Genomic DNA, 25,268 nt, shown 5'->3' with positions numbered 1-25,268 from the left:
TGGAAGGGGGGGTAAAGTTCTTCACCATTTATTGGTTGTGTGTAGTGCCTTCCTGGAGTCTGCGCTGGTTGCCTGGCAACCTCACGCAAGACTCCAGGAAGTTCCTAAAACAAACAAGATACAGAGTTGCTGCTAGGTGGATCTTTGGACAGCCAGGCTAACAGTTTCCCTCTGTGTACAGTCACTGTGCTAAGCTAACTGGAAGTGGCTGTAAGATATATGTATTGAAGTGAAATATATGGTAGTATTGATTTTCTAATCAAACCAATAGCACATTTCAAAATGTCTAACTATTCCTTTAGCTTTAGAGTTTAAGCATATCGATAACACTCATTTCAAAATGGTCTTTATTTGAACTGGTAGGCTATGTGACTAAATGGCAATATATATTGTGGGAATTGCAATGCCGTTTTCTTTCCAATATGCTGCCGTGCAGCTCATTTGACTGGGATCAATGTGTAAATATTGAAAAGGTCTGCTCTGATCAAAATTAAGAATAAGTCATAAAAGATGAAGTGTTTTAAAGAATGGGATCATATAGAGAGATTAACAAGAAACACCTGCTCAAATGCCAAAGAGGTTACAAAAACAAACATGAAGGTGAAAAGAAGAATATTATAAGAATATCTTTAATCAAAAAAAGATGATATATTCTAAATGTGTTTTCAAGCTGACCCCTAATAGGAGCAGTGGAAATAGAAGAAAGAGGGTTTGTGTGATAGCTGAAAGGGTTAAATGTAGCCTGGTAGCATTCTTCAGTGAGGAGCAGGCTGCAGCTCCCCGATCTAATCCACTTCCTCCCCAGGAAATGGAGAAGGCGGATTTCTGCCCACACTGCAATTTCCTCCCTCATTCTTTTTCTTTCTGTCTTTTTCCCCCCCCTCTCCTCCTCCTCCCTCCTGTTCTCTTCCTCCCTCTACCCCCTCAGGACAGAACTCTCTCTGAGTGTGGGGGTTAATGGACGGCTTGTGTGTTTAGATAGGCAGGAGGAGAAAGGATGATGAGGAGTTTTAGTGAGCTCAGAGACAAAGACATGTGTGTGAGCGTGGAGCAGCAGCAGCCGTAAACTAAGCAGAAGAGCTGGAGGTGACATGTTCCTGCTCTGTCTGTGTGAGGCGTTCAAACCCCTGTAACACACGTAGGACTTCCACATGTCTGTCTGTGTGAGGCGTTCAAACCCCTGTAACACACGTAGGACTTCCACATGTCTGTCTGTGTGAGGCGTTCAAACCCCTGTAACACACGTAGGACTTCCACATGTCTGTCTGTGTGAGGCGTTCAAACCCCTGTAACACACGTAGGACTTCCACATGTCTGCGGATGTGAAGTGACCCATCGGTTAGCTCGACAGGAAACTCAACGCGGACCTGTTGAGCTTTCTTCCTTTTTCTGCAACAATGCAAAAGAGGAAGTGGGCTGAGGGAGTTTCCTGTGCATCTCATCCAGCCAACCCCCCCCCCCCCCCCCCCCTCAGCCATCAGCAGTGAACTTCACACAAGCTTAAAAAGAAAATGAATAAACTGGTTAAATATTGACGGGTGCATGGACAAAGCTGGGTTACTCTTTGAACATGGAGCCTATCTGTTGACACAGCTCCAGCCCCGCCTGCTCTGGGATTGGTCGCCCAAACCCATGTGTCACTGTGTTGCTTCATTGGAATATTAAAACATATTTCAATAGATCTTTACTAAATCACTTGCAGACTGGAAAGTGTGTTCAGGCTGCGGCAACTGGTTTATCATGGTCTGAAGCAATCTCTGAACATCAGTCACATGGGCGCACAATCAGCTTATTATTAAATGATCTCAAAAACAAATCGGATTCTACCACTGCAGCTTATCATGCTTTGCATACAGCTTTAACTCAAGCACACCTGATGACAAACAGGAATCTGTGCAGTGGTTTGTTTGCAATCAGTGTACAGGCTGTGTACACTGGGAAGGGTCTTAGTGAGAGTAATTCACTGCAGCATATATCATTAAGCCAAATATTCTGTTGGTGATTATGAGAAAAACAAAATGCTGAAACACAACAGTAGCACAAGTGGAACAAAGATAGAGAAAAAAAGAGAGAAAATAAAGTAAAAAGCTGATATTGTATTTTCTTATATATGCAATACCCACACCACAACAAGTGGATTTGTTAGGAATTTCACTTTGCAAGAGGACATATCATTTCTTCTTAAAGGAGTACGGTTATTCTTGATTTAGCAGTTGTTATTTCTGTATGACAGCTTCATCAGCAGACCTTTATGTATAAAGAATACTTTCTGAGATGTTGGAAGCAATAAAAACATGTTTTCATTAATGGTGATACAAGTGAATGCCTTGTTTTCCTTCCTCATTCAATTATTAGTATTGCCGTTTCCTTAAATACACTGTATTGATAGTGTTTAAAGAAACCCTAAAGTAGAGATCCTGCAGAAATAGATGAATATAATGATGGTTTGATGTTATGTTTTTCTGATTGGCTTTTCTAACTATGACGAGCTGTCATGCACTCCAGTTCTGGGGGGGGGGGGGGGGTTGTCTAAAGTTGTTCTAAATGTTTGGGTTTATGTCCTTAATCTTTCCAGGGTCTTGTTTCCTTGACCCCAGCCCTCCACTTCTTCAACCCTTCTCTCCCCTATCAGTCTGTCCTCCATTCTTCTTCTATGGTGTCCAGCTCCACATAATGTGTCCCTGCCTGCTGGACCTGCCGTTGTTCCAGTGCTGCAGCTCGGTCAGTTCTGCTCCACTGAAGGGTTCAGGTGTCTGACCCTGGATCTGCTTCAACGCCTCCCGGCTGTGCACTCATAATGTGTGTGTGTGTGTGTGTGTGTGTGTGTGTAGTGTGTGTGTGTGTGTGTGTGTGTGTGTGTGTGTGTGTGTGGTGTGTGTGTGTGTGTGTGTGTGTGTGTGTGTGTGTGTGTGTGTGTGTGTGTGTGTGTGTGTGTGTGTGTGTGTGTGTGTGTGTGTGTGTGTGTGTGTGTGTGTGTGTGTGTGTGTGTGTGTGTGTGACTCACGCAGGTGCGCAGGCAGCCTGGCAGGCTCGTCCTCCATTCGGCTGGCTGGCCTGGCGGCGGGAGCATGGACGGGGGAGGAAGTGGAGTTTGGCAGCGTGTTCGCGGAAGGACTGAAAGAGCTCCTCTCCTGCTATGAATAGACACAGAGACACAAAGCATGGCTCACAAAGCTCAGCAACGCACCGGCCCTGAACCCAAACAGCTCCACGCCAACCTCGCCTCACCTCGCCGTGCACCCACAGCACCGTGCACATACACATTCATACACACTGTCATGCTGTGTACACACTTTCTGCTGATGCACAGATCCAGAGGCCACACATGCTTTAGCACATGAAGGGGAGTCATAAACCAGTGAAGATGCCAATCTCAGTGTCAACAAACAACACACATGGATCTTCATCAACAGTCGTTTGATAAGTAAAATACTTGTTTGATCAAATTAAACATTTGAATTAAAATCCGAGTTTTGCTTAATTGTTATACATGTACTCATTTCAGCACTATCTTTGCAATTTAGCCACTCAAAACACAAGGCTATCTACAATAAGAGCTGCAATGATTTACTTTATCTTGATTATTGTTTGAATAAAAATCGATTAAAGTTTGAAATAACGCCCCAGAACTTCCAGGAGCTATTGTTAATGATTGTGGGCGGTTTGTTTGGTATGACCAACAGTCCAAACTCTGTCGATATTAGGTTACAATTACAACAATATGACAATGTCTTGTTTCATTTTTTATATTTGCTTAGTAATCCACAATGCCATCATTATTTATATTCTATTTTTTGTTGATAAATGTACTCATATAAAACGCTAAGGCTTTTTATTGTTTCGTTGATTGACATTAAATTATTCAGGAACTACTTTAATAATGGGTTGGTCCTATAGGTTGTTTTTCAGCACAAATGTCAAGCAATAGCTTGTTTTAACTTCTTAAGCCGGAGACTTTTGCCACTTTACGTTGTGTAATATTATATTAAACTGAAGATCTTTTGGTATTCAACTGCTTGACAGACCAAAACAATTAAGATCCATATTCAGAAAGAACCCACATATTCTATAGTATTAGCCTACAGGTGAGTGTTAATGAGTGACCCACATGGATTTCTGATTTCATTTCAAATTCTTCATCCAGATGATTCATTTTAGGAATGAATCAACTCTTAATGAGTCAGTGACAGTTTTCCCAATTTCCTTTGCCACAGAAACACCTGTTACATCTCCAGACACAGACATGAACAGCCATCCATGTTTGAACAGAGGATAACTGAAAAGTGTTTCTGTATATGAAAGATTGGGATATTAAATAATTCATGCATTTATCCCAATTCAGCTTCCCAAATGTGAACATTTGCTACATCTCTATTTCATGTTTCTAAATAAATGAGTTAGGGTTGGCCTCTGAGATGTTGTGACAGGCATTACTCCTTCATTAAGACCACTGTACAAGGCTAAACAAATAATCAATTATTCAGAAAACAATCAGCACATGTGTCCATAATGACGACAGTTGTTAGTTGCATCTATTTCCAGGATTTTCTAAGCTCTGTTAGTGTACACTTCATGTATGGAGGTATTTGAGCTTTCCCAGTTTGTGACATTATCTGTTGACTGGTTTCCCTTCCTTTAAATGAGGGCAGAGCATGAAGCCATGTTAGTTTCTTGAGGAAATGAAGCTGACTGTTTCTGCCTCCAGTTTCAGCCTGCTGTCACCACCCAGCCACACTAAGACCTGCACACCAACTGTATGCAGCAGGAATTTCCTGTGGAAGCCCAGCAATAATCTCTCAGTCTTCTATTTCCTCCTCTGAGAGGCAAACGCTTCTCTCCAGCACACTTTGTGAAAATGCAGTTGTCTTGAAAAAGGTCAGGTTAGTGGGAATGGGCAGTTAGGACAAAGCCAGTGATAGGGCCTGCAGGAGGGCGATGTGACAGATGGAGGCTGCAGTAAAGGAAGAGGGAGTCCTGTCCACCGGCTGGGAACCTCCTCGGAGCGGAGTGCTGATCCTCCAGCAGGAGACTGTGCAGTTACATCAGACTCCTCAATGAGAAGGCATCCCATATTCATAATGGGTTATTGAACAGCTTGCATTTAAGCTGACCATGACTTCTCAAATAATAATTCCATAATGGTTCCATTCATGCAGCAACTTACGATTATATTAAGAACTGATGTTTTGATTAACAAAAACATCTCTAAAGGACCAAGGTGCCAACTGTCTGTTTTCAGACCCACAGTACATAAAACGAATATATTCAATAAAAAAAAAACTCCCCACATTTGACAAGCCAAAACCAGAGGATATTTGACAACAATCTTCCTCTTTCTATGCAACTATAGATTGTTTTCAATAATGATTCACCAATGATCCTTGAGATTACAACATGTCAAACAGTCTGACACATCACAAGCACAAAGTGTCTTCAACGTGTTTACACAGTCTGACCAGCAGCCCCAAAAGCCAAACTATCCTTTATTCACATTCATTTCAAAGCAAGGCTGCAAAGGTTTATTTTCCTTTTTAAAATATTTTTGGGTTTTTGATTTTCTGACAAAAAGTCAGTTCATCTACAAAGAATGCCCAACCACTATTTGCCACAGGGCCAAAAATAGAAACAATTCTAAAGGTTTGCATAATATTAAAGAAAGAAAAGCAGCAAACTTTTTTGATTTTAGCAATTGTTTAGCATTTTTGCTCAATAGATTATAATGAATCGATCAAAAAGTATTTTGCTGTCCATCTGTTGGTCCCTACTCTAAACCAGAGGAACCCTTTCATTTGATTCTTTAGTTTTTATAAGAAAGAGTTTTTCAAAGGAAGTCAGTGGTGTAACTAAGTTACTCAAGTACAATTTTGAGATACTAGTATTTATATATTTTTTTTCCACTTTGTTCTTTTATTCCACTGCATGTATTTAATAGCTTTAGCACTTTGCAGATTTGGATGAATGATGTGAAATATAACCAAGTGTTAAATCAGACTTTAGTTCCACCTGGAGTAAATTCACAAGCTACCCTGCAGTATACAAAGTCATTCAAACTAGCTGCACCTTTACCAGCTTTGATAACACGTTAATGATCAATAATTATAAAACATAACAATATCTGCACAATGACTACTTTTACTTTTGCTTCTTTAACTATATTTTAATGCTAATACTTTTGTATTGTTACTTGAATAACATTTGCAATGCAGGACAGAGTATTCTTGGACTGTGGTATTTGAACTCTCACTTAAGTACAATATCTGAGAACTTCTCCCACCTCTGATGGAGTAACACAGGTAAAGCTCCTGTAGTGTGGGCCTATCAAACAGTGACTCAAACACTACTGTTGTGACTGCGCGAGGACCCTCTGAAACGCGTTATTACTCATGCTTTAGCTCGCGTTCATAGACGTGTTATATGTATCATGTAACAACATGGTCGTCCACTGGCTTTTGTGACTTTTCCGAATCCGAGGCGGTAAATGAACCGTATGAACGTGTCACACTCACACAGTCACGACTGCTCTCCTCAGCAGAGCGGAGGCGAACTGAAAGCGTGGATCCGCGAGCAACAGATGAGCAGCAAAACAAACGCACCTCCGCTGAATGGCGCCACGGCTCGTGCTCGTGAGATATGCGTTTAAAGGAGATATAAATCCCTACAGCGAGTCATATGAGGGATTAAAACCTAACAGGGAGAATAGAAACAAAGAGGACGCTGTTACCTTGTTCACAGAGGAGGAGGATTCAGACATTATCTCGCGTCAACTTCTCTCCTTCTCCTGCCACTTTTCCGCTGTGTCCTCCTCTTTATCTCCCCTCTCCTACAGAAACCCACGCAGCAGCAGCGGCAGAAAAAGCGACAGAAGAAGCGGCAGCTCGCTCTTGGCTCGGTGCTGTCGGAGAACTTATTCTTCTCATTCACCCCGCTGCTTCTCTATCTGCACGCCGGCTCCATAGCGCGGCTGTCGGTGTGAAAACTTCTTTTGTCTGCGTGTGTTTTCCCTTCATGGGTCGGCAGCGTGCTGGTTAATAATCCCTTCCTGGAAGAGCACGTCTCTCTCTCCCCCCCTCGCGCTCTCTCTCTCTCTCTCATTGATCTGGATGTGTGTAAAACGGCGAAATGACGTGAATTCCCAGCATAGAGCCTTGCCCCCATTTAAAGGGAAACCCGAAGCAGGAAATCGAGGCAGGTCGCAGTTGCGCGCACTCACTCACACACGCGCACACACACACGCGCGCATACACACACCCACACACGCGCGCACACACACACGCGCGCACACACACACACACACACACACACACACACACACACACACACACACACACACACACACACACACACACACACACACACTAACAAGAGAGACACTGCTTTTCTATACTATTTATTTTAAATGCGGTTACACACAGGATAACCCGCCATGCTTTAATCACACACTGTAGCATCAGTGGTGTAATACAAGTAGGCCTACATTTACTCAAGAACTGTAGGTACTTGTACTTGTACTTTACTTGAGATTTTCAAATTATCCTGACCTAAATCATACTTTTTACGCAACTACATTTATTTTACATATTGTACTAGTTATTTTGCAGGTGTAGGTTAATACGAAATATAAATCAACACACATTATCATACATTATTATAGGCTAAGCTACGGTAGTGTATAAAGTAATTCAAATAAACGTTCAAGTGATGATCCGATTGATCAAAGTAAAATGAATCATTTTAATACAATCATTAAAAAACTGGCGTTTAAATGTGTCTTTGTGCATAATAACTACTTTTACTTTAGGTACATACAGTTTATAACAAATTGGTATCAATAAAGTACATTTTATCTTATTATGATGCTCATACTTTTTACTTAAGTACACATTTGAATGCAGTACTTTTACTTTTTACAGAGTAGTATTGTTTCACTGTAGTATTGATACTTTCACTTAAGTAAATAATCTGAGTAGGCTACTTCTCCCAGCTCTGCATAGCATGCAGCATCTAAAGTGTACAGTGTATTATGTAGCCTACGATCCCCATGGAAAACAAGTTACATTTACGAAATATTGCCAATGTTATAATGGTCATATTAAATATACAATATAGCCTTTATAGAATATAGTAAATCGTTGACTCAAGAAGAGATAGGCAAATAGAAAAACTAGCCTTTATTTATATTAAACAAAAGGTAAAGGAATACTACGCTTATATGAAAATAGAAATGAATGTTAGGTAACGTGTTGTGTTGGCCTATTCTATGATTACAAAGTGTGTTGTCATGGTGATTCCAGAAATTAAAACACTATGTCATGTGTTGACATTTTAAATAACTTATTTTATATACAATAATAGTAAATTAATTTGGCAACAAATAAGGCCTGTTTATGAAATGAAGGTATTAGGTATGAAGTGTCAAAGTAAGGTCCAGGGACCGGCTCAGGTCCTGCAGCTTGGTCCAGTTTTCCTAGAAGGGTTAAGCCCCGTACACACGGTTCCGTTGGAAGCTTTAACGGAGACGCTTCCCATTCACTTTGAATGAGGTGACGTCACGCTTTGCCGAACTGAATTGTGGTTCCGTTGCTTCGTTTTGCCTGCGTTGCTCGCGGTGAAAGTTAAGAAAAGTTCAACTTTTCAAGCGTCGACGGAAGTGCCAGCCAATCAAATCCCGTTTATGCAAATATGCCAGTAAGCGCTAGCCAATCAAATCACGTCTATTTAAATATGCTGGGAGAGCCATAGCACGGGTAATTTCGTCATTTTCCAAAAAATGGAGGAGAAAGTTATAATTGCAGTATAGGCAATCACCCGGTCTTATACGACCAGTCCCTCTACACCGGGATACAAACCGGAGGAACCAGGCATGGAAAGCGGGCTTTAATGCTTTGTATGTCCGGGGCGGGAGATTCATGTGATTGGTTGTTGGTCGCATTAACCTGGTTAGGCACAGCCCCATCTAGTGTCAGCAGAAAGTAATTCAAATAATAATTCCAAAAAAATGCAAATAAATGCAAAAAAAATACATCCTACATTTTCTTTTAAGATCAAGTTTAATCATCTGATTCCTCTGTACATTGCTGTTTTAGTCTGTGTTCTTCTAATTAGTGTCTACAGTGTGCCTATTGAGCCGTTTTGAGCGACGTGGGTCAAGCCCCGATCTAGCCCCTCTCTCTCACTGTAAAGGTGAATGGTTGCTGTAAAAACTACACTGCGCATGCTCAGAGTATTTTTCTATTCAATGTGTGCGGCAAAAAAATAATCACCATAGGGGCACTGTGCTGACATACAAACGTCATCTCATAATTCAGAGAGCTGATTGGCTGTAAGTACGTGTGCTGCGAAAATAGTAGTTGTTTGTGAAGAGGAGACGAGAGAGAGCAGCGTATAGCGATTTAAATCAGTAAAACAGAAAGAAAATGAATGAAGTTGACCATCTACTGCAGCTTTGGTAAGTTCATTTTATGTCATATATTTTGTTGATCTTCTGTGTTTTGCCTATAGGCTATTGCTCTGCTGGATCGATTGATATTGTGACCTCCGTGATGAGTGGCTGTGGCTCAGTGGATAGTGTGCTGGACTTCGAATCAGGGGATAGCAAGTTTGTGTCCCACTGCAGTCAGCATGTCATTGTGTCCCTGGGCAAGACACTTCACCCCAAATTGCTCCTGTGGGGATTGTCCACAGTACTGAATGTATGTAAGTCGCTTTGGATAAAAGCGTCTAACAAATTACATGTAATGTAATGAGTGTCTGTGTTTTCCTTATATCCCCCCCCCCCCCCTCTCTCTCATAATACGCTTAGATGTGTTGATGGCTGCATCGTTACCAAACATGTGGAGTTTTGGGCCATTTCGAGCATTTTCACTGAAGTTATGAGAAAACCGTGTTTCATGGTGAGCATTGTGTTGCCATGGTAACGGCAATGGAAGAAATCTCAAAACTGTCCCGTAGATGTCTTCACGGCTGGACTGTTAGCACACATGTGAAGTTTGAGCACTTTTTGAACATTTTCATAGGAGTTAAACATTACATTAGGAGGTTACATTACTCTCTCTCTTCTCTTGATCGCCCTCTCTCTTCTCTTGATCACCCTCGGAATCTTCTATCGCCCTCTCTCTCTTCTCTCTCTCTTCTCTCTCTCTTCTCTCTCTCTTCTCTCTCTCTTCTCTCTCTCTTCTCTTGCTCGCCCTCTCTCTCTTCTCTCTCTCTTCTCTCTCTCTTCTCTTGATCGCCCTCTCTCTCTTCTCTTGATCGCCCTCTCTCTCTTCTCTTGATCACCCTCTCTCTCTCCTCTTGATCGCCCCTCTCTCTCTTCTCTTGATCACCCTCTCTCTCTTCTCTTGATCGCCCTCTCTCTTCTCTTGCTCGCCCCCTCTCTCTCTTCTCTTGATCGCCCTCTCTCTCTTCTCTTGATCACCCTCTCACTCTTCTATCACCCTCTCTCTCTTCTCTTGTTCATTCATCATCACCGGTGTGTGTCTGTGTGAGAGAGAGTGTGTGTGTGTGTGTGTGTGTGTGTGTGTGTGTGTGTGTGTGTGTGTGTGTGTGTGTGTGTGTGTGTGTGTGTGTGTGTGTGAGAGAGAGAGTGTGTGTCTGTCTGTCTGTCTGTGAGAGAGAGAGAGAGTGTGTGTGTGTGTGTGTGTGTGTGTGTGTGTGTGTGTGTGTGTGTGTGTGTGTGTGTGTGTGGTGTGTGTGTGTGTGTGTGTGTGTGTGTGTGTGTGTGTTAATTGTTACAGCTCAAATGCATTGCAATGACTTCCATGTTAAAAAAAGACTTTAAAAAGCTGAATGTTTTAAAAAGTATAACATATTTTGAAAAAGTTGAAAGTTTCCCATCATGTGCTGAAAAGGCTGAATAGTTTGATATTTGAATGGTTCCTGCAGCTGAAATTAGGCTGAAGGAGTTAAATAAAGATATTAAATGTAAGTCGTAGTGAATGAATGTTTACAAACACCTGTGTGTGTAAACCCAGAGATCAAAGGTTACCATGGTGACGATTTATGACGATTTACCAACTGCAGCACTGAGTCCCATTAAGAATGCATTGAGGATTATATATGACAATTTTGCCACCTGTTCAAAAACTATGGCTCCTATAAAAAAAATACCAGACCGTGAGCATCAGGGAACCCCAATGAACCAATATGTTTGTTTTTTTGGTTTTGTGTGTAAAATGTGGAGATGGGAGCAGTTTGTCTAAAGTGTACTTCTCTCTGTCTTCCGGTTGTTGCCTATTTTGAATGACGAATACACACTACCGCCGCCTGCTGGTAAGGAGAGTTATTGTCACTCACGCATGCGCAGTTCGTACGTGCTCGGCTGAAGTCTTTGCGGTGTGTTCCAGTCATGGATGTATAATAAGAACTGGATACAGCGTGGGAGGCGGGGCCTCATTCATTCCTATGAGAGTTGCTCATTCGCGCATGATGATAAAATGGCCCAACTTTTGAGAGAGCGAAACGTCACAGATTACCCGGCATGCCTGAGAAGTACCCGTATGTGCGCTCATAGCGCATGCGCAACTTTAACCATGCCCCCCAAAATGCTCGTTCACATCAAGCACGTCAATTTGCGTACACGTAACAGCACCGCACGTTCATGACAGCATGGTAATTGTTATTATTATTATGATAGATTTGATATTAACGAGGCGGCAGTTAGCAGCTAGCGGTTAGCTAGTAATTATGCTAATTTACACATCAATCGTTATGTACTTTTATATTACGCTGTAACAGGATCTAGTGATATCCAAGCAACAGAGCTTCATTTAGCATGAAAGAATTATTGCACCGTATATATATGTATATATATACATATGTATATATATATATATACATATATATACATATATATACATATACATACATATATATACATATACATATATATACATATACATATATACACATATATATATATATACATGTATATATGTATATATATATATATATATATATATATATACAGTGCAATAAGCTTCTTAGTGCAATAAGAAGCTACAGGGACGTTAATCTACGTCGGTAATATTAACTTTATTTAATACAACATTTACGGTACAAGATTTAATCATACAGCCCATGTAGTATAATATTTTACAAATGATGAATTACAGCAAACATGTACAATATATCCATTATTACAGCTCCGTGGGCTGGCAGTAAGGCGATATGGGTCCGTTCTTATTGTGCATCCATGGGTAAAGATAAACGCATGTAGTGCTGAACCATAGACTGTATAAAGTGCTGAACACGTAACATGAACGTGCCGGGCGGCGCGGTCCCGTGGGTTAGATGCGCGTTCTTAATTCAGAGGGAAATAACTCACAGAATAACGTTATTAGCACATTTTTACAACTTGAGGAGCGAATGTTTTTAATAAGGGCTATACAAGTGTTCATACTGGGTAGTTTATTTAATTTAAAAAACATTATCCAACGATTTACAGACCACTCTTTCCCCATGTAAGTCAATGGGAAAAAGTGTTTCCGGGCCTGGCAACCAAAAGGAAGTGTAGTACCGCCGTTTGGCCACCACGAATATTTTCATCTGAGTCCGGCGCACTTCCTGGGGGCTTGGTTCCAGTGCGACACATGGCCAAGACGCAGGAGAACTCGCCGACGCAACAGTCGGCGTCGGCGTCGGTGTCGGCGAGTTCTCTGGTGACTGCCTGGTGTGTCAGGGCCTTAACAAGCTCCTCCATCCACACTAATGTTAAAATCTGAAAAAGGCCTCTCTACCAAGCTCCAAACTAAGTTAAATATCTCAAAAAGTGTAAATGATATGAAGAATCTGAATAACAACAATAACAGGTCTTGTGATCATTTTAAAGTTGGAATGAAGTGTCTAGCTGAAAGTATGTGGAAGGAGAAGCATTTGGTGTAAGGTGTAGGAAAAGAGGATTTGAAGGCTCCTCCCATTGACTTCCATGTTAAAAAAAGAGTTTAAAAAGCTGAATATTTCAAAAAGTATAAAATATTTTTTTAAAAGTTGAAGGTTTCCCATCGATTCCTGAAAAGGCTGAATAGTTTAATATTTGAATGGTTTCTGTAGCTGAAAATAAGCTGAAGTTATGGAGTGCCAAAGTATTGGCTGAAATAATAAGGGGAAGAATAAAGAAATCGAAGAACTATAGTGGAATGCTGTGGCACAGCATTCACACTAAATATATACCGAAATCCAATGAGGAAATCCCATTGCTTTTTTGCAGAGGGAGCCCTTGCGAGCTAACTTCTGTGTCGGCCTTCAAAAATACATCATCACCGCATCACCCTATACACTATCTGAATGGAAACTGCACTAAATACTTTTATAATAACGATGTATTAAATGACTGTGAATAGAGGTGCTCAAACAGAGCTAAAGGGTGAGCTCCTATCATGCCTATTACCTACCCAAAGCATTCATATCTCTCTTTAGTCTTTTCTGAGAATGGTTATGGTCATCATTTTAACAAGAAATTAGTCTGCAGTAATCACACGTATTTATTGGCTGTGATGGAAACATGGACACCATCATTTTTGGCCCTTTTCCGCTGTAACACACATGCATTTAAGTAAATATATATTAAATAAAATCAACAGGGATTAGGACAATTGGTAGCTTATACTTGATTAACGTACAAAACAAAAACACATATTTACTCGCCTTACAGCCACAACACTCCATTGTCAGACACAGTAATTTGACCTCGCTGATCATTGTGTCTTATCTTATCTTACTGTAAAGCATACCACATTTAATCTTCACAAAAACAAAATGATAAAAATTGATCAACATTTTTTGTTTCAATTCACTGCTCCACAATTAGTGCCTCTGAGTTAAGAGTTTGCAAAAGAGACTGAAAAAGAAGAAACCACTTTGTTTTATCATCCTTACAGGCCGTCATGTAGTGCATGAACACACCAGAAGAAGAAAAAACAGAGAGGTTAATCAGAATGACATTCATTGGCTAGCCAGGAACACAACTTCAAATATATTTTTAAGTTGTTCTTTATCTTCTGTAAATAAGTTCATGTGATTATTTAAGAGTTATAACATTTAGTAGGTCAGGTTGATGAAGTTCAACCGTTGTATTTAAAGCATGTTGCGCTGCCCTCCAGTGGCCAAACATCTATTGACACTGCTTTAAATGGATTAACTGCTGCACAATTAAGTCATTTCCACTCAAACAACTGGAACAATCAGAAAGAAATGCTGAAAACCATTGATATCATTTTTTATTCAAAGGCTTTCATGTAATATGCACAGCAGCTACATTGAAGAAATGGCAATGAGAATCTTAAGTCCCGAGCTCCTCCAACAATGCAACATAGTTATACAAGACATAAAACAAGTGCAAGAAGAAACAGTGATCAAATAGTGCAGATTATGTTGCAGATCAATGTGCAAGTAATGCAGATTAAGTAAACTATATACATGTCATAAGAATAAATAATGACAATAAGCCAAATAATGCAGAGAATGTTGTAAGTGACTAAGTAAATGCAAGAGTCTATATACATGTAAATAGAATAAGACATACAGAACAGAATGTAAAATTAAGTATTGTAAAGTGAAATTAAATTAAATACTGTTTATTGCAGCGATAACTCATTTTGATAAATAAATTGTGAGATGCAAACAGACAAATACTTTAGGTTATGGCCTTGATACAGATGTTTCTTTCTTTTTTTAAATACTGCAGCACAATAATTTGGTAAGGCACTATGATTTTGCAGTGTCATTTCAGTTTCATTCTTATTTCATTTCTTATTTTAATTACATTTGATAGGATTGAGTCCTTGACAAAACATTAACTATATGTTTTAATGCATTCTTATCAACATCTTTACTGTTAAGGCTAGGAGATCAAGATGAATATACATATGTCCAACAAGTTTAATATAGGACAGGTCCACCACGAAGCAGAGGGAAATGCCCTGTGTCATATGAATCTGACTGATATGAAAACAGCATGGCATGTGGTCATATAACCCTTCAACACCCTCCAGAGGAGGAGGGCAGCATTACATCATTCATTCCTGCTGGCTGAAAATAGTTAAAGTGGACCTATCATGCTATATTTAAATTATATATTGTAGGGCCATACCTATATAAGGTATATTTATACGTTTCTGTTTTCAAAATACCAAACAGATCATGCATTTTAGCCATGCCTCATTTCACTCTATGTGCTGTTTGCTGTCTACGGGTCTGATTCTGCTGACCACGCCCCCCTGCAGGAGAGGTGAGCCGTGCTCTGATCAGCTGCTGGGCTGTCAGAAGAGGGGGAGAAAAAGAGATCTCCGTCCTCCTGTTTTATTATATAGAGTCGTTATTCATTTGTTTTAAAGCTCAATAAATAACAAAGAAGACCTTTGACCGGCACTTTTCTAATTTTGTCCGGAAGATTTAAACTTTAACGGACATCTTGACCGGCGAAAGAAACTGAAACTGAAACTCTGCTGCACGGTCCCCTCGTTCCTTGGAAGAGACGGAGAGGTGGGTGTTTGTCATCTGCTGGTGGACTAACCGTAGAGAATTACAGTGCTTGCCTCGACGGGGAGGGATTGCATTGAATTAAAGCAGCGGGAGAAAACGCTTGCCTCGGGGAGGGAGAAAAAAAGCCACAGCGGAGAATAAACAGAAGGGTAACCATGGTAACTATGGGCGGGAAGTCTTCTTCGCTGCTTTTGTGGCAGACTACAGCGCCACTTACAGGCCTGGCATATGTACCACAGCGTCTCCAGCGCTTTCGAGCCCAACCCCACATTCCCCTGATAGGTGGAGAGTTGGCCCAATAGCCGTAGCGCCACCGTCCTGACGTCAGGACAGTGTTCGAATCTGGATCAGTTTTTATCAGATCCGTTGCAGCCCCTTTTTTAGAGATTTGGGTATGGAGGAAAATAGAGAGGGTTGTGTTTTCTGACACTTGGTGAGTTCCCTGGAACACCGGGGACACATATTCATGTATAAAAGACGTACAAAAGTGCATTTTGCATGATAGGTCCCCTTTAAGTTTCGGTTTCCAATCATCAGAAATGATACCGAGCCTTCCTACTGCAGTGAACGCAGCAGCTGCTCAGAGCTGCAGTTGCTGTCTGGTTGGTCTGGTTCAGCTGGGGAGCAGGACAACAGGAAGAGGGTGAACAATAATGGAGCTGGAGTTAGAAATATTAAAGTTTATCTGCGCTAATCAGGGATCAGTGAACACTGAGGAGCTGCTGTGTAACCTCGGCTCAGGCGACGCTACGGCTGACATCTTCACTAACCGAGAGAAGTTCGCCTTCTGTAGTCCGTTCGGTCAGTCGAAGGTGGTGGCGCGGACCTGGCTGAGGCTGTGCCTCATGAAGGACTGTCCGGGCGCGTGCACTGGGCTGCACCTGTGTAAAAAGTTCCTCCTTACCGGATCCTGTCCGTTCACCCGCACGAGGTAAATACTGGAAAACATTCCTGCCCACTGCAATAACACTGTACAATAAATCACCTCTGGCTGGAAGAGAACTCTCTGCTCCATAGTTTCTCTAGAAATAAAACCACGTTGTACATTTTACTCATACATGTTCAATATTTAATACTCCATATTCCATATGTCATATATTTTGAATATATATATATATTTGTATATATAATATCTGCATGTATATTTTCTATTTCAACATGTATATTTTCTATTTTATTTTATTTTTCTTTCTATTCTTGTTTATTTTGTAGTTTTGTTTTATTGTAAAATGCCTTGTCTATTATGCTGCTGTAACAAAAACAATTTCCCAATTTGGGATCAATAAAGTACTATCTTATCTTATCTTATATTATCTAAACACAGTCGGCCGGGTGTGTCATATGACTGCTGGGCAGACACTTGGAGAGGCCTGCCCTGCACCCCCACAGACATGTCTCAGTGTTTTTAATTGTTGATTTCCTAAATAACATTATTTCCCAGTGTTGTTAAAGCGATTCAACTAACAGAGAAACGATCACAGGGTTGTTCAGGGTTATTATTAATGTGATGTGTTCGCATAATTTAATTACCTGTTTTTAAAGGCGTGGTGCGTTCAGGCACTCTTCGCTTTTTTCCCCCCTTCTTCCCTTTATTCAAGAATAGTGAATTGATATCAAGTTAGAATACTGAAACTTAAGTCTTATCTGAGATTTTGTGAAAATAGTTTATAAGGTTAATGATATGTCTACAAGCTAAATATGGTGCCTAGCTAATTCCTTTTGCAGTTTAGTTTAGCTCAAGTTTTTTCAGGGGGGAATAAGCTAGCTAGCTATTCTCTGAGGCAACCAAATCCATGTTCCAGCACTTCTAAAGAGCAATAATTGCAGCTTATCTATACTTTAATAAAGTAGCATTAAAGATCAAGTGTTTAGATGTATTGGCAATCTATAGGGAATGGGAAGCGCTGTGCATTCTGGGCAGGGGCGTAGCACAAAACTCCGGGCCTTACTGTATACGTAAACTGTCTCTGTGGGCTCCCTTCCTCTCTTGATCCATGTCTCTCATGCATCTTATGAAATGTATTTACAAATGATTGAGCCAACAACTGTATACATTGATCTGAAGTGGTTATTAGGGTAGTCACTAATGAACTAAAGTAGAACTAAAGTATAAGTAGTAATAATAGTGGTAATAATAATCTGTGCACATGTTGACCCTCTTTCCTCAACATACTGTAGCTTACAATTACTTGACTATGGTTAAATGAGGTTTGCTTGGAGTATCATGCTTAAGGGAACATTATCCATGTTTATTTAAGTATTTATCATTCCCATGGTATAAGACAAAACTAAACACCATCTTAGTTTCTAACCACTACATTGAGAAAGTGCTTACTATACTGCATAATAAAAGACAACTCAACAAGACTTCACTAGTCATGTTTATTTGCATAAACAATAACACACAAAAAATCAGAAAGCATATAGGCAAAAAAGCAATAATTAAAACTTTAGAAAGCTGAAAAAACTTTACAAGTTATGCTTTGGATAATATGATTGATCTTGAAGTTATTGAACAAATATGAAGAATATCTTACTTCAAACTTGAATGTATGTTATGGAACTGATGCTGACAGTCATGATATTGTAGTTCATTCCCCAGTAAATGCCCAGTGACGGGTCTTCTTGTTAGCAAAATCATTAGCTGACAAGCTTCTTCTTTGAATTATCAGAGCAAGCCCCTCAGGAAGTGTGCCAGTCGCTGAAGCAAATGTTCGTAGTGGCCAAACGGTGGAATTACATGCCATGGGGCCCAAAAATACTTTTTCTCATTGAACTACATTGGGAAAAAGACGTCCGTAAATCTTATGTTTTTTGAGGTAAATCAACTTTCCAGTACGGACACTTGAATAGCCCTTATTTATATAATTAAATCCTAAAAGTTGTAAAATGTGCTAAAAGCCGAAACCAGAATGTTGTTTTCCCTCCTGAGCTCATGTGACAGAGCCGAGAGCCACTGAGACGCAGCGGCTGGGAAGCCGTGCTTAATGATAATGAGACGAATATCATGCGTGGGAAGAATAAACAATTTTCCTCCTTTTGTGAGGGGTGAGAGGGGCCCCACACAGCTTTCACCATTTGTTTTTGGATACAAAATTCAGTCAGTCAACCGATTTTATTGAGCTAGTTTAATTTTAGTTATGACACTATCTACTACAAAAAAATTGCAAAAAAAAAAAAACTTCTAATTCCATGCCCTTCAAGGGCCCTCCCCCCATCTGGGCCCTGGGTAGTCAGTCCCACTTGTCCCCCCACTACGACGCCCCTGATTCTGGGGCCATCAATATCAGCATTTCCGGGTCATCTGTCCGAAATGAATAAAGTATGCGTGATATATATATAATAGCCCTTACCAAGAGAAGCTCTGAACAGAAACATGAATATGTACGTATACCGCGATATTTCCTGTTATAAATCTTATTCCCAGAGTAGTGGTTTTTGTTACAGTAGTTCAGCAGACGGCTGACATCAACACATTCAGCATCTCTTGCTGTTAGTTTAAAAGAATAAAAACGAAATCCCATGGTCCTTTTTTTGTTCTGTTCGTTGGTCATTGGAGAGACTGTTCCAGGGCCGGTTCCGGGCTAGAGCCCGATTTAGGTCTGATTTTTCCTGTTTCCACCGCAGCGGAGCCGGCTCTAAGCACCGAAAACCGGTTCTTAGCTGGCCCCACTCGGCTGCCCGGCAAGAACCAATACTTCGCGCTTACGTTGGAGGGGGGCGAGATTAACCTGAGCAATAACAGTTAATGGCGAGTACGGCAAATAAAACTAGAACGCGACCACACACTTAGAAAAAAAACACACTTTATAAAGTAAGGCAACACTAACCAGGCCTTGTGATTCTGTTTATATTTAACTTACTTTAATGACCATTTTTTAATTTTATTATTTGATATACCCTTAATCGTCCCACAGAGGGGAAATTTACATTCTGCATTTTACCCATCCTAGTGGTAGTTGTAGTGGGCTGCCATTATGTACGGCGCCCAGGGAGCAGTGTAGGGAACAGTGCCTTGCTCAGGGACACCTCTTGTAGCACTTGGGTTGCGGTCGAATACTCCAAAAAAACAGCTCCTAAATTCTAACCCTATCGTCTATCCCTTGACCTCTGAGTGAAACGTCATGGGGTTAAGGGATAGTGGATAGGAGAATTCAAAAGGACTTAGGAGAAGAGACTGCGGTACTTTAGAGAATCCGACTGCACTTTCACTATCCGACGTGTTTATGATGCGCCAGCAGAGGTCATAAATGTGCGTCTGCTGCTGTGGGGAAACTATGGAAACTACAGTTTTCTATACAGCGGACTACAACATGGATGTTTAATAAGAACGAGGGACTACTGTAAACTCATCTAGAGACTCTGCACCGTGCTCTGATGCTGTTGTTTTATGCTTTATGAACGGGGACAACAGAGAAACATATTCTTCATGACCAAAGTTGGAATTGAAATAAAAAAGGAAAGTGAAACTTATGCTCGTCTCCCTCTCCCTCCGGTCCACATTAATACAAATGATCCCAATACGTATGATTGTATGAAAAGATGTTAAAATCAATACAAATGTATTTATTATAAACGTTAGTCCTTAACATCTATCACTGTGTATATCACCATTCAAACATCTTTTAAAAGTTGAACAAACCCCACACAGCTCAGTAAAGACTGTGAAATGTTGACTTTATTTGATCATTTCAGTCAAAACTAACGTTCATATTTCTCTTTTTGATTATAATACTGATGAACGTTCAAAACAAAGCACTTTGGCAACTTACCACTTTTAAAATGCTTAATAAGCACCGTAACTTTCATGATATCATTTCTCGGTCATAATCGATTGTTTCCGTGAACGGCCGACTGTTGTGTGACGGCAAATGCCGCGGCCGCAAGGCATTGTGGGGCAGCATTTTCTCCTCTCCTTTTAGGTTAGGGAGGTCCAGTGGTTCCTAAGCTAAAGGAGGTTATAAAGGAAGTTTGAAACCTCCTTTCCTTTTAATTTAGAGAATTCGAACGGCACTTATCATGGCTGCCACTGAGGGACTTCCGGGTCATTTCACTCCGTTAGGAAGGTTCCTAAGCTAAATGGACTATTCGACCGCAACCCAGGTCTTTCGGGGACTTGAACCGGTGACCTTCCGGTTCCCAAGCCAAGTCCCTATGGACTGCGCCACCACCAACCATCCGTTTGCTGTTATTGATCATTGGGAAGAGCAGGCAGACGTTTTCCTGTTGTTTTGTATTATAGCAGCTATCGGATGGAATCAATACATGGGCTGCACAGGTTGTCATGTCCGACTATCACAAGTAGATTCATAAAGGAAAATACGCCGGCAAAAATGGCTGTAGAAAAACAGGTGATATTTTGTCAGATAGTGGATATAATGTCAATTTAATGTGAACTCTGACCCTTCTGCACTAGTCAGACAATGCAACAATAATATGTCCTTTTGGTCTAATTAAATGCATTGTTGTTACATTTTTATTATTTTCCATAACAAATCTATATTTAATATTTAAACAAATAATGTAACTGAAAGGTGTATTGTGTTTTTTGATGACAGGACTGGATGCAGATTCTCCCATTGCCTGGACTCTTTCCACAATGCAGCGAAGCTGACTGAGCATGGTCTGGAGAGCCTGAGCCGGAGTGAGCTGTGCACCCTGCTGCTGCAGAGCGACACCAGGCTCCTGCCTCAGGTACGTCCAGGGGCGGACTGGCCATCTGTGAATTCTGGACAATCACAGAACGGCCGGCCGTCAGCGGGCCGCAAACGGCTCGCTGACGGCCGGCACCTCCCATTTTGTTTTTTAAACGTCATCATTTGAGTTGCGCTGACAGGCGACAGAGGTCCACAGTTTCCCCGCAGCGAGGCTCCCCCCCCCCCCTTGGCAGTTCACGAGCGTGCTCTAACAATTGGTGTGGGCTGGGTCAGAGTCCAGGGCTGATTTTCAGTCCCAGTCCGCCCCTGGGTACGTCTGACTTCATTCAGAAGATTCATCCAGAGACGTTTCTCAGATCAGATTGTTTTTGATTCAGAATGTTTGTCCAGCCAGGTGTGGAAAAAATGTTATTTGTAACACTGATCAACAGGTCCCAAGATGTAGTGCCAACATTGAAATTGTCCCTAACTTTAGTCTGTCTGCACCTTCGCAAAGGTTCATGAGTCGAATCATCCATTTAAAAAAAACAAAACAAGTCAGTATACACTGCTTTATGTTTAGTATCAAGCAGAGGGAGTGTTCGCTAAAATAATTCACAACACAAGCCCCTCCCAACAAGGGGGAGGGCGCAGCGAGCAATAAGTCCACAGTCCCAGGAAGGGACAAAGTCCAGAGAAAGGCTGTTATAACCCCGCCCCCACCCGGCCCTCCCAAGCCCATCTTCCACCGCTGCATTAGGAAATGCAATGGCCGGGGAAAATCAGCATCGTGGAGGAATCCACGCCAACTGACCACTGAGCTGAAAAAAGAAAATAACAAATTGTAAATTATTCATAATGAAAGGCCAAATCTGATTTGAATAAAAAGGAACAGAATCAGGTTCAACCCTAACATCAAGCTAATTCTGGATCAGCTTTCTACAGACTTACATTTGATCCTTAATATTAAATGTATTGTTATTGTTTTACAGCATTTTTCCTTTTTCTTTGCATGTTTGTAACCATGTTTGTAATCATGCAACCTTTCCTCCTTACACCAGATATGTCATAATTACAACAAAGGTGGTGGGCCGCTGGGCCTGTGTCAAGAGGGCGATAATTGCACAAGATTGCACATCTGCGAGAAGTACCTGAACAGCGTCTGCAGCTGCATCAAGAACCATGATTTTAACGCTCCACAGCCACAAAAGAGCCTGTCTGACAGAGGCGTGCCGGACCAACTCTTTCCCTCGTTGATGTCTGCCTATGCCAACCTGCTGGCTCTGAAGTACGCCGACAGACAGGGCGACCCTGATGCCAGAGGCTCCGATGGTCTGATTCAACCACAGAGAGAGAGGCAAAGAGGGAGAGGGAGAGCTGGTTTCCGGGGCAACTCAGGCAACCGAGGCAACATGGGCAACCGAGGCAACAGAGGAAACATGGGCAACCGGGGCAACAGAGGAAATCAAGGCAACCAGCCAACCCGTTCCACTGATGAAGTCTTGGCTGACTTTGAAATCTTAGATCTGTACACCGAAGATGGCCTGAGCGAAGATCGGAGACCTACCTCCCCGTACGTCTCTGCTGCTGCCAACGACACCGATGCCAGCAGCGACGATGGAAAGAGCAGAAAGCCAAATCTGAATAAAACCTCAGCCGCTGTCCGAGGGAGAGGCGACCATCAACCGCTGAACAGGAGCCGGGCTACTGCTGACCCTGAGTCAGTCAACGACGACGCAAACAGTGAGGATGGAGCCAGAAGAAGACCGAGGCCTGTCAGAGGTAAACTACGCCCGCTTTCATTGAGTGTTTTTGAAAGAGCTGTGTGAAATGGAACGGCTTTATAACGCACCTCTGTCTGTTTCCTTTAGATAAAACTGAGATATGCATGTTCTTCATCAAAGGACACTGTAAACATGAGGGTGAGTAATCATTGATACATCATAGAGCATTATCAGAAACAGTAATAATTATACTGATTATTATGAAAATTTTCTTTTGTTGTACTAACGGAAATTGTGATTATATATTTTTGTATTACTTTATATTGCACTGACTAAAGTAAGGCTATTATTTATATGTTCACTTTTAAACCTGCAACACACAAAAACATTGTTCCCAGAGATGTTAAAACCTTCATTTTGAAAGAGTTTTGGTTTGACTGGTTTGAGCCTTTAGCTTTTAAGTTGTGGCGTCTTGTGTGAGGAAATAACACAATGTGAGGAAGTACAGTTATGGTTACAGAACAATTACTCTATCTTGATATATACTGTTACCATGATACGAAAAAATCAAAGAGTTAAACATTATTTTGGCCATATTGCCCAACCCTTGACCATGTCTTCTCAGACGAGCGATGTTATAAAGCCCACAACAAGATGCCGTACAGCTGGCAGGTGCTGCTGGATGATCAGTGGACGGCCCTGCCTAATAATGAGACCATTGAGAAGGACTACTGTGACCCAAAGAACACGTACAGGTACTCTCCACTGACATCAATGGTTTCTGTCGTTTTAGGAGATGTTATTCCGTGGTGTAAATGAATTAAATCGTAGAAATTAAATGATTATTTTGCTGTTTCCAGTAGCAGCAACCCGTCTGTGCACTTCGACACGATGACCCAAGGAGCGAACGGAGTACGCCGACTCTCCACCTCAAACTCTCTGGTGGATGTCAGCTTCCTCCACACCACTGAGTGGGTTTGGTACTGGGAGGATGAGCATGCATCCTGGACCATGTACGCTTCACGTGTGAGTAACTGGAGTCCTTTTTAGTTTGACATAGAGGTTATAATTCAGACATACGTTTCTGACAGGAATTTAAATACTGTGACATCAGAACACATTGCAGCTGTCGATTGACACGAAGTGATGAGCTTTACATTTGTTATTTCTGTTAAAGATCCTCTTATCAGTATGTTTACAGAAATTCGGCCTGTTTTGTTTTTCCATATGGAAAATATTCTACAATAAGGATGTTCAGTCTCCCCAGCCAGCAACATTAGATAGCAGCCAATCGAGGTGTAAATGATGTGATAATTACATGTGGCAGATCAAAGGTTAAAGTCAGTACTCTGTCATAAGAACCCTGTGAACATAGGAACAGTTCCTCATAGATAACAGTGAGTTAGCAAACAGAGGAAAAAGGAAGCCAATGGTTAACTGAAGATATGCATACTGACAACATGCCTCTGAAAGCTAAGCTAGTAAAGCTGATATGGGCAAAGAATTGCCACTTTACCTCTATTTCAGTGACATTTTGCAAGCGTACAACAACCCTTTCCAATAAAAATATTAAAACAGCAACACAACATAATTCACAAATTAAAAGCCAGTCTGAAGAGGTGTATTTTGGTCAGTGTTTTGAAGGTGGGGGGGGTCGGTGCAGTCTCTGATGTGTTGTGGAAGGGAGTTCCAGAGGGTGGGGGCAGCGATGGAGAAGGCTCTGTCCCCCCAGGTTCGGTGCTTGGTTCGTGTGGGGATAGAAAGGAGGTTGGCTTCTGATGAGCGAAGGCTGCGGGAAGGGGTGTGGTGGTGGATCAGGTCGGTGAGGTAGGGGGGTCCTGGTTGTTGAGAACTTTGTGTGTTAGCAGAAGGATTTTGAAGTGTATTCGTTGACGGACAGAGAGCCAGTGCAGGTTTTGAAGGACGGGGGTGATGTGGTCTCTGGAGCGGGTTTGGGTGAGGAGGCGGGCAGCGCAGTTCTGGATATATTGCAGTTGATTTAGAATGTTGGATGATGAGCCATACAGGATGCTGTTGCAGTAGTCCAGTCTTGAAGTGATGAATGCGTGGATGAGGGTTTTAGCAGCCGGGAAGGAGAGTGAAGGGCGGAGGTGGGCAATGTTTTTTAGGTGGAAGAAGGCATTCCTGGTGATATGGTTTATGTGTTTATTGAATTTGAGCTGGCTGTCAAAAATGACTCCAAGCTTGCGAATGTGAGGAGAGGGGGTTGGAGTGGCGTTGACGAGGGTGAGGTTGAAGTTCTGGGTGGTGTTGGTGCGGGATGTGGGTCCGATTAAGATAATATCTGATTTCTCGTTGTTCAGTTAAAGGTAATTTGTTTGCATCCAGGATTTAATTTCTGAGAGACAGTTGGTGAGTGTAGAGTGAGTTGTGGCAGTGATGGTTTTTGTGGAGATGTAGAGTTGGATGT

At 41.5% G+C, this 25,268-nt stretch overlaps 2 protein-coding genes across 3 annotated transcripts in view; one reads left to right on the top strand and one right to left on the bottom strand.

The window, feature by feature from the left end:
• etv6 (ETS variant transcription factor 6) overlaps nucleotides 1–7,116 on the bottom strand; it is a 32,385-nt gene extending 25,269 nt beyond the window's left edge. The window contains exons 1-2 of one of the 2 annotated variants that reach the window (XM_034135560.1): nucleotides 6,722–7,116; nucleotides 3,005–3,131 (exon numbers count right to left, since the gene is read on the bottom strand). In XM_034135560.1, coding sequence (XP_033991451.1) covers nucleotides 3,005–3,131; nucleotides 6,722–6,751 — 157 coding nt within the window. In that variant the 5' untranslated portion in view covers nucleotides 6,752–7,116. Of the gene's footprint in view, nucleotides 1–3,004; nucleotides 3,135–6,721 lie in introns of both variants that reach the window. The other variant, XM_034135552.1, reaches the window with a different exon arrangement.
• Nucleotides 7,117–16,044: 8,928 nt separating this feature from the next.
• Nucleotides 16,045–25,268, top strand: part of LOC117487004 (protein mono-ADP-ribosyltransferase PARP12-like) — a 29,418-nt gene continuing 20,194 nt past the window's right edge. Inside the window, exons 1-6 of the mRNA XM_034135640.1 lie at nucleotides 16,045–16,408; nucleotides 21,036–21,171; nucleotides 22,175–22,895; nucleotides 22,985–23,035; nucleotides 23,463–23,592; nucleotides 23,698–23,863. Of these exons, the coding sequence (XP_033991531.1) occupies nucleotides 16,131–16,408; nucleotides 21,036–21,171; nucleotides 22,175–22,895; nucleotides 22,985–23,035; nucleotides 23,463–23,592; nucleotides 23,698–23,863 (1,482 nt within the window). The 5' untranslated portion in view covers nucleotides 16,045–16,130. The remainder of the gene's footprint in view (nucleotides 16,409–21,035; nucleotides 21,172–22,174; nucleotides 22,896–22,984; nucleotides 23,036–23,462; nucleotides 23,593–23,697; nucleotides 23,864–25,268) is intronic.

This window comes from Trematomus bernacchii, unplaced genomic scaffold, assembly GCF_902827165.1.
Source record: "Trematomus bernacchii unplaced genomic scaffold, fTreBer1.1, whole genome shotgun sequence".
In the NCBI taxonomy this organism is placed as follows: Eukaryota; Metazoa; Chordata; class Actinopteri; order Perciformes; family Nototheniidae; genus Trematomus; species Trematomus bernacchii.
This window is presented reverse-complemented; position numbering and strand designations above follow the sequence as displayed.